Here is a 10128-nt window from a genome sequence, read left to right as displayed (position 1 = left end):
GGAATGGCTAAAATGTCAGATTTTGTCTGTCTTACTATCTTTAACCACATGAATGCTTCCTAGTAATGGTTCATTGCTGTCAAAACTGTTTGTAAGAGTGTTACTGCTTTTGTGATGAGGTGAAAGTTGCATATGAAAATGTTATTGTTAGGAGGTTTACTCGGTGATTTACTTCCTTAAATAATATCTCATGAGTTTGAAAGTACCTGATGATCACAAATGTTTTAATGTTGGGTTTTTTCTATTCATTACCCTGCTTTGAGTATACTTATTTGGGGGGGAATCAAACAAATTCCTAGGAAAATAGTGTCGTTAGAACATAATTTTATTCCAATGCTTATTTCATTACAACTTGTCATGTGTGTCTGCAGTCTCCGGTGAGGTGTGTGAATGATACAAAGGAAAAAAAAGTTCAATTTCTACCTCTCTCTTCCCCTTTCACCCTCCTATAAATGCAGTTCTAAATTACATGCTGCTGGTTGCTGTCTCTTGAGGGCAAACAGATGCTTTCAAACTTCTTGATTCAAAGAAATGTTTCCTTCATAAAAGATTCCTGGGGCGGTGGAGGGAGAGGTAGATGACCTGCTACCAGCCTACCCTTGTTGAGCAGCAGTCCTTAATGACCTTCAAATCTGGCTGTTGTAAAGTGTTGAAAATGTGCATTCTCTTGCTCCAGTGGCATTTGACCAAAGAACTGTTCAGAATATTGCTGCCATTGCTATATTTGGAAGGGATGGTGGGCTCAGCCGAGATAGGAGCTTGTGTTATGCTGATGCTTTGGGTACATGAATGGGAGAATCATTCACTCCAAGTTGTTCTAAAGCGGGTACGTGCTGGGAAAGTACAGCGACACCATCAAGGCATGAGAAGAACTGAATAGAACATGGCATCTTTTTTGCTCAAAACTGAGGTGGTCCCCTCCCAGCTGGAAGCTTTGCATAACAACTAATATCACTGCCAATGGGATGGCAACGTACTTGATGTCTTTACCCTACACCACCAGGGAAACAGCTGAATATTTATGTCCTATGTTCACTCAGTTATTTGGCAAAATGGTAGTGCTTTTGGACCAGCTGCTGTAAGATAGTCCAGTTTGGTGGGCTTGAGAGTATTTCTATTATGGATTTTTTAATGTACTACTCTTATTTTTCACATTGCCTCTTGTGGTAAGATAGCTTTTCAGCTTCCATGTCTGACTTCTGCTGAATGAGTTTTCCTGTTTAGTCTCTTGGCTCTAAGGAAAATCTTCTAAATGAAGAAAGGTGGCTGGATGTGCTAGTGTGCTAACCTTTCATTTAAGTTTTACAATAGCATATGCCATTAGACACTTGTTAAATCAGTTTAATGAATTTTGAGAGAGGCCAGGAGGCTGAAACAAGAACTTTTGCTTTGTCATGCTTTGCTTGTAAATTAGGAGGTAAAATGGTGCATGGCAATGTTGCATTCTTTACAATGAGTGTTTGCACTTGTCCATACTCTGGGTGCTATCTTCCAAAAATTGATTATTATGTTTCATCACTGCTTTTTAGAGAGGCTCAGGCTGAAGTGGTACTTTCTGGTAGGATTCAGGGAGATTGGCAGAGCTGTTTGGGATAGCTTGCATAATACTTCATGATCATTTTCTTTTCAAGCATTAAATTGCATTCAGCGTTTATTTTATATGAAATAACCAATCTGGATACGGGAGTAAAACCAACTCAAATTGAAATGTCAAGAATGTACAAACTTGACATGGAATTGACATGTCTTCTGGTGACCATTTCAGATGAAACCTTTTACATGATTCAGTTCTAGAGTTTGTACATTTTTCTGAAGTGGATCAGAATTGGGTCCGTAAGTGCATCTTAAACAGGATGTGACTTTTGCTTTTGCCACTACAGAGTGCTTTCATAGCCTGCAGCATCTGCCTTCCAAACTTTGCTTGCTGATAGATTGTTCTTCAGTTTGTTTAGCAACAGCTGTTGGATTCACATTCTAATGTATGAAAAATTGATGATTAACTTCTTACCTCCTTTAGGCACATAGAGATGAAATCCAGCGTAAGTTTGAAGCCCTTCGTAATAGCTGCACAGTGAGTATTAAATACAGATCATTGAATTATTTTGAAATTAAGACTAAGGAAACAAACAATTTAATTGATTAATCCTTGATGACACTAGTTCCTAATGTGGACTTCTGGCTTCAAGGTGTTAGTAGGAGCTAGACGGATTGGATTTGATTTCTTTTAGGTTTCAGGTGAACCTCAATTTTGAGGTTATAGTCTGATCATGAAATTGATACTATTCTTCTTTTTGGAGAAGAAAGTAAATTAAAATATCTCATTGCAGTGCAGCTAGTAAGAATGGTGTATCAGCTGCAAAAAAAACCATTGTAGGTGAAGACCTTTTCTACTCCCAAGAAGAAAAGATCTACCTGTCCAAATCCTGAGCTGCATTGTAGATCTAGGCCAGAGTGAAAGAGCCTTCATACTACCCTGGGTTTTAAGGAGGACTCTAATACTGTTTGAAAAGGCAAGAAATGTAATGGTTCCAAACAATACATTGCCATATAATCATCTGCTCAAAGAGCAGAGAAGATTCTAGGACCTTAATTTGCACCTTCTGTTGCTTGAGATCTTTTGACATGTTTTTAGATTCATTTCATCAATCCAAGACAGATGTCAGAGGGTTTGTCTATTGATAGACATTCTTGCAGATTTAACATTACCTTCAAACTTGTTATGATGGTTGATGGAGAACATTGATGGAGCATGTCATTCAATTACATGAATTACAGAAGGGTTGAAGAAGGACCACAGTCCTCTGGGTCAGCAGTGACTGTCAGTCCTTCCAGACTTTTTCTCTTTACCCACCCTGTAGGCAGGGTTAAATTCTGGGGTTTTTTTGATCTTGATTTTTCCCCTACTTCCAGTGGTTTCTTCAAACTTCATTTTTCCTGCTGTAGGACTAAGTATCTAAGGTACAAGTTTTCATCTTTCAAAAATATCTTTTCAGGATGAGAGTTACTCTCTTTTCCTCAGTTGCTCTTTATCACTAAGCAAGGGGATGCTTCTATCCTGTTGATAGAATATACTGATATGAAGAAATGAGGATGTAGAGCTTGCCAAAATGGTTAACCTCTATTTAGAAGAAATCCTGCACAAGAAGCTTTACTTTCTGTTCCCTTCTTCATTTACGTAGATGGATCCTCTAGCTCCATATGTGCTATCATCTATCTTGCATCCATAGCTATCTTCTTCTTTTCTATCTTGCCCCTCATACAGAATGACAGCTTTCTATGAAAGTTCTTATGTGATCTCCACGCAGGCAAAAACCAGTTGTGGAAAATCTGTAGCTTCTTTTCACTGCATGGTAAGCAGCCTTTCCCAGGTTGTCACTCATTCTCTAGTAACACTCTGGCTCCCTAAATGTGGTGAACAATCTCCAGCAGTGGAGGGTGACCCACAGTGTTTCAAGAATGTTTGAGCTCTTTAAAGGCTCTGCATAAAAGGATTTCTAAGTGTTGTGCATTGAAAGGCCCTTCAGTGAGATAAGTGGGATCAGACATCCTCATCAATAAGGAATTAATTAAATAGTTCCTAAATGAATAATACATGCTCATCATACATTCTCTTTCCAGCCCAGGAGAATGCATGTATAATTTAATGGACCATGGATAGGAACTTTCTTGTTATGAGTAGTTCTAGCTGTCCATCCTGTCTACTGAGGAGCATGGGGAGAAAATACAGGACAATCCCTGTACTGACAGTGAGGGATCAGGGAATGTTTATTATGGTGTCTTCACCTTCATTTTTATCTGAGTGTGGCCACTATGATGCAGGCTTTCCTTTTTGGCAATCATGTGAATTCTACTTGAAGGTGATTAGAATTTACACTCCTTTTAAAATAACACTTCAAGGGAATAACTGTAACATGCTGCTACTTATGCAGCATGATAATGAGTGGGTTTGTTCTTTTAGCAAGTATTCAAAATACATCCTTTTTAAGCTGAAACAAACTCCTTGACCCAGTCTGTCAAACTTTGGGGTGGAATTATTGTTTATTTAATCTTACTGAGAAGCCCAAAACAGCAGCAGAATTACAAAAATCAGATTAGGCTGGGGGTTGGGGAATGAAAGATTGAATTACTTCAGTACTTTTGTAGTATTCAAAAGATAAATAAAAACACTTAGTCTACTTTGGTATTTCTTCTGTTTCTCCAGCGTCACAAAGCTCAGAGGTTCCAACTGTAGAGAAGGCTTACTCTCCAATATGTATCTGCTTTCCCTATACCCTCATTGCACTCTTGTTCTTCCTTTTGCTGAGGTCTTTGACCAAGTACACATTTTTTAGGTTCTCCTATTTCAAATTTGCTGCGTTTTGGGGTGCTCACAGAGACATTGCTATGTTGTTGGTTGCAATTTCTGACTTGTTTGTGAGCTTATATGCAGTTGTTCTTACTGCTCTGCGTTGTTCCATCTTGTGACATCTCTCTTACTGTTTGGTGTCAAAATGAAATTGCTAGCATTTGCTTTCTCTGTCTCTCAGTTGTGCGACAAATAATAGGCTACATGATTACAATAAAAATTGTAAGCTGTGGTACCTGCTGTACACACACACAGATGCATGTGGGCATGCACAAAGTGCATTATTTTATCATAATCTTCTCACAGTGAGAGCTCATCCAGCAAATACATTGAGGGAGAAGGACTAGTTCCCTACATTTAAAGAATTATTCTATCAAAAATATGATGCATTTGAGTGTTAAATGTGTTTTCCTGGCAATCAGAAAAAGACCTAGAAATAAAAAGCTTTTCTTAAATAGGAAAATTAACGTATTTGTCAGTTGTTGCCAACTGCCTCTTCATTATGGCTGGTTGTTTTTTTCATCAAAGCATTTGAAGTTAAAAATACAACTAAGTTATCTAAATAATAGAATTGTTGCAAAAAGAAAACATGCAGTAAGCAGGTGGTAAAGTCTATAAATAATTAGAAGAAAAGAATCCTATAGGGTACTTATACTCAGCTTAGTAAAATACTATTGCTGTTCCAGAGGACCACCATCTGAAGCTTACAGTTTTTTTCAGGTACATGGTGTTGCTTTCACTCTATCAAGGAGAATGTAATTTCTTAATACTAATTAGGTATTGCATTTCCACTTACTCAAGATTTCTCCAATAAAACAAGGTTTATCTTCTCTCCTTGAGGTTTTGTCATCTTGTGTTCCTATTTTAACTGTTAACAGGCTTGATTCTGTACTTGTCTATGAGTTTGGATATTGAGGCATTAAAACTGGAAGCCCATTAAGGCACATGTACAAATTTAGTCATGCATAAGGTCCTGCTGACTTAGGTCTAAGATCTTGGTTCCACATTGGCTCAATGACTTGGCATACAAGAATAACCTGCGTTTTTGAGAACTTCCAAAATTATGTCTAAAGATGATACATACTTAGATGCTAAATTATGTTTCAGAGCAAGGGGATATTGCCCTCTGTAACAAGGCTAATACCCAGGCAAAAACTTTTACATGGCTTTGTTAAATTTGTAAAAAAAGAGAAACAAAAAATGTCTGTTGGGTGGGAGGGGATATTCCTGATTCTTATTTCACAGAAAATATGATGGCAGATGCCAGTTACAGGCAAGAAGTGAGCTTTCGTAGCCTTACAAAAAGTCAGAGACTTCCAGGGTGTTGATGAGGTGTTGCTGTGAAAGAGGCTGATGTCCATCAGCTGATGGGACGATGGACAATGACATCATCATCACTTGAGGATGAGGCTTATGGTGGGTAGAGACAGGTCGTGTTCTGGGAGCTAGGATAGAGGAGCACAGGGTTGTTGTGGGAAGGAGAGGGATGCAGACTGTGTAATGCCCTACTACTCTGCAGCTACTGACGAGAGCAGTGTCCCTTCCCTCAAGCTAATCCATAGCGAGTTTATGGAGACTGAGGTCTCCATGTAAAGTATGTTTCAAGTCACAGATGATGTCTGACTATGGCGAGGGGAAGAAAGTGAAGAGTTCACTGTTACATATCAGTCAAACTGCTGGAGATACCAGACTGGTATCCATCTGCAGCTGTGTTTGTTAAGAGACTTGGTATTCTGCTCCATCACAATGCTTGGTATTTCTGTGCTAGAAAAGCTTTGTCTCTTCGATCCAAATGTGAGTAGGTTAAGATGAAGTGAGTCTGATGCCTGCTCATGCTTCCTCCTCACAATAATATGAGGCTCAGAGATACTTCTTCTCTATTTCCTGCTGACAATTAGCTTTCTGGTAAAGATTAGTGGGGATGGGGAGGAGCAGAAGTAGATAGAGTAAACCAATGCATTAGTCTGGAAGTTCTGAATTAAGGCTGTATGAAAAATTGCATTAAACTCCAAATACATGGTGCTGAGAGCATCTTGAAATGGTTTACGTTGCTGTGTCCTAGCATTTTCCCACGTTTCTTGGTGGCATGTGAGAACGGAGACATCTTCATGAAGGAATAAGGTTATGGAAAAGTTTGCAAACTGAAGTTAGTAGTATTCTGAAACTGCTTCTTTTTCTCCTTTCCCTCATTATTTTGCCTGTGGTTTTGATATGTGGAGCATATGGATTAAATTTTGTACCTTTTGTCTGATATGCAAACCTAATCACCAAGGCCCCGAACTGCATATACTATGATACTTAATTTGTGATCCATGTCTGGAGAAGTTTGTAGGGCCAGGTGTAATAGCTGTGGTCTGTAGGATCTCACAGTAGAGAAACACTTTGCTTTGCTGAAACCATGCAATGGGGAGGGAATTCTGCTGAATATGGTCACTTTTGCTGAAGAGCTGTTATCCTTGGGTTGTGCTCTGTAATATTTAAAAATGAGATTAAGTCTTCTATATCAGTAGAAAGATCAGTTTTGTGCTTAGATGTGGCATGTAGCGAACAATCTGCCAAGATGAACCTGGTGTAGTTAGACTATATCTCTATTTTATGGATTAGTTGTGATGAAGATGTGCATAGATGGAAGAGAAAATTTCAGTTGCTCTGTGAGTGATGATACAGTGGCACAACTACGGTGGCTGCCTACATTGTCTAGAATTGCTTTTCCAAGCTTTCAAGCGTTTGCTTGTTTTTTAAACTTTAAATGTGAAGATTTTTGCAATTATATAATGAGTTTCTAAAGGATAAAATAGTGTTTTCTTACAGACTTTCCTATAATATACTTCTCATTATCTCCAGCGTAGCTCAGGGTTGGTTGGTTGGTTTGTTTATTTGGTTTTTTTTTTGCCTGGGGATTTCCTTAACTGAAAAGAAAAATACCTAAAGCTAGTAATGTCTTCCAGGTACAGGATTCTGACATAGGTTTTATGTATGTATGTATGCCTAAGACAACATTTCCTATCAAAAGATTTGTGTTTTCTTTCTTCTTGGTTCCCAGGACAGGCATCTGTATCACACCATGTCCCATTTTCCTGTGTCAGTATTACCCATTACTATTTAGGCTTCATAGATTTATAAACTCTGTAACCCTGTTGGGTTATATGTAGCTGCAGAAAGCTTTTAAAAATTGGATTAGTTAACAAAATTCCATTTTCCCCATGAAAAAAAAAAAAAAGAAAAAAAGAAGAACAAATTTTCTCTCTTAAAAAAATTAACATCTATCAATCTATATAGATTCCATAAGGTAGGTTATAATACATACGGAATTTAAGCCAAGCCATTTTGGAATTGTCAATAAATAGGAAAATATTTAAGAAAGGAGATCACACAACTTCTCCTGGAGCCTCTCTTTCTTAACTGCTTCATTATTTGTCTTAAGTTTTCCATAAATCTCCTAATAAATAAAATATAAAATGATCTGATTTAATTTTAGTTGTATTCAGGAAAAGAAGTCAAAATCTCAGAACCCAGAATAAAGGCAAATGGGAGCTTAACTTCCAGCCTTTAAGGGATGAAATGAACTTGAAATGCAGCCAGTTTTAAAAGACTTGTTAAGTAGTTTCCATATTAACTCTGCATGTCACCTTACCCGTTTGTTTTTACCCTGTCTCTGCTTTCTTCTTGTATTTCAAAACTAGATTAAGAATTTTTGTAGCAAGCACTTGTGTTAATAGATGAAATGTATGTGGAAGAGGTCACGGATGTATAAAATATATCTTAAAACTGCCTAGGTATGTGGTGTGGTTAGGCATGAAAAACAAGTAGAAGAAAATGAGATATTATCTTATCTGGCAGTTAGTACAAATCTTAGATGTTACTTGTAAGAGTGGTAGGTAAAACACTGTAAAAACAAATGTTCTTTTGTTCCTTTTTGTTTGCATAAATACATTTCTTAGCTCTTATCCCTACAGCAGTACAGATACTAACACATCCTGATGACAGAGTCTCTGTTCTTTGAAAACTTGATGCATACAAGAACAAAAAGTGTATTTTGAGTAGGGCAGGAAAAGTGCGCAAGAAACAACCACATGATCAGGTTTTCATTAGAACTGTTGTGTTTTGTAATATGAATCATTTTGATTTGACCCTGAACATATGGATAGCAGGAACTCCCCTTCACCCACCAGGGAGTAATGTCAGTTGGACTTTTTCTGCTTGCAGTTTAAAAACCAAATGCTGTTAATTTAGATCTAAGAGAGGCATGGTAAAAGGCTGCCAAATATGCATTACAGATTCTTCAAAAATAAATGGTTGTCATCTTTCCAGATAGCTGAGAAGAGCTCTATGCTCTGTGCTCTACTGCTTTAGATATTTAAGTCCTTGGCTCGTGTAGGAAATTGGAATGTTTCAATTTGAATGTGTGGCCAACTGTGCTCTGGGATTTTAATGTTTCCCATTTAATGAAGTATTCACTTTTCTTTGACATCTAGGCAAAAACGCCTCTAGAACTTGTTAGAATTGCATATGAATTGTATAGAGTTTACCAGTTTCAGAAATTCTTTTTATTAAGCTGATTTCAAGATTACACTGGGGTTTCTTTCTCTTCTGTTGTCGTGATGTTGGTTTTGAGTTGGGAGGAGGTCCAGGTGTTCATCCATCCTGTGTTCATGGCTTTTCATTCATACAAGTTAAATGGGACTGTGAAAATGGCCAATTTTCATTCATATTTTTCATTAAATTAAAGGGGAATGTGGCTTAAAGCATCTAGTAGAATGCCATTCTGACTGAACAAATGGACGCTTGCACTTCCTGAAAGGCAAGGCTGTTGTCCCTGTTGAGTTTTCGCTTTTCCCTCATTTTCTGTTAGTCTGTTGTGTTGCCACACGTTTTTCTTTCTTCATATATCCCCTGCTGCCATCCCTAATGCTGTTACTGTGGTAGAATATATTTCTTAAGATTTGTCTGCTTTTCCTGGTTACATACAGTGTTCCATATAGAAATATAAGCACTTGCAAGGAAGGTTCCTCAGATTGTAGTGCCTCCATTGCACCGCGTGTTCAGTTTTCTTAAACGTCACTCTTCAAAAGCCCCTCTGAGAGGTATTAGCCTCATTTCACTCTATAGGAAATTGAGGCAAAAAAAGGTGAAGTATTTTGGCAAAGGCGCAGTGTAAGTCAGCAGCAGATGTGAGACTACAACCAGAACTCCTGACTCCCAGACCAGTGCTTTAGATGTGACAGTTCTCTCTCAAATAATAAATCGCACTGCAGCATGTTTATACTGTAAACCAAATTTTAAACAACCCAAGCTCTTTTCTGTAAGAAACAAAAGTCTACTCCTAATCGAAGTACACTCCTGTGCATAAAATCTACCTTGACAATATTGCTTTTGTTTAAATTAGGAATAATTTCATAGCCAGGTTGTCTTCTTGCTTGGCAATAAGTGGTTCTGTGAGAGGAAAACACTTTTTCACAAAACTCTACTCACCGACATGTGATTGAATTTCTTTTTCTTTCTAGGTGATTACAGATCTGGAAGAGCAGCTGAACCAGCTCAGTGAAGACAATGCAGAACTGAACAATCAGAATTTCTTCCTGTCCAAACAACTTGATGAGGCCTCAGGGGCCAATGATGAGGTTGTCCAGTTGCGAAGTGAAGTTGACCATCTCCGTCGAGAGATCACTGAGAGAGAGATGCAGCTTACCAGTCAGAAACAAGTAAGGCTTTACAAGTCTGAATCACAATGTCTTTGTGATAGCTAGCTAATGATCTGAAAGCAAAGAGACTCTTCTCGATCT

The 10128-nt window shown here is 38.0% G+C and overlaps 1 protein-coding gene across 2 annotated transcripts in view; it reads left to right on the top strand.

Annotated features, from left to right (window-relative positions):
• Positions 1-10128, top strand: part of CIT (citron rho-interacting serine/threonine kinase) — a 71416-nt gene that overhangs the window by 42773 nt on the left and 18515 nt on the right. For both annotated transcript variants that reach the window (XM_010019901.1, XM_010019900.1), the window contains 2 exons: positions 2018-2071; positions 9850-10047. In XM_010019901.1, the coding sequence (XP_010018203.1) occupies positions 2018-2071; positions 9850-10047 (252 nt within the window). The remainder of the gene's footprint in view (positions 1-2017; positions 2072-9849; positions 10048-10128) is intronic.

This window comes from Nestor notabilis, unplaced genomic scaffold (genome assembly GCF_000696875.1).
Source record: "Nestor notabilis isolate BGI_N333 unplaced genomic scaffold, ASM69687v1 scaffold6748, whole genome shotgun sequence".
Classification (NCBI taxonomy): Eukaryota; Metazoa; Chordata; class Aves; order Psittaciformes; family Psittacidae; genus Nestor; species Nestor notabilis.
This window is presented reverse-complemented; position numbering and strand designations above follow the sequence as displayed.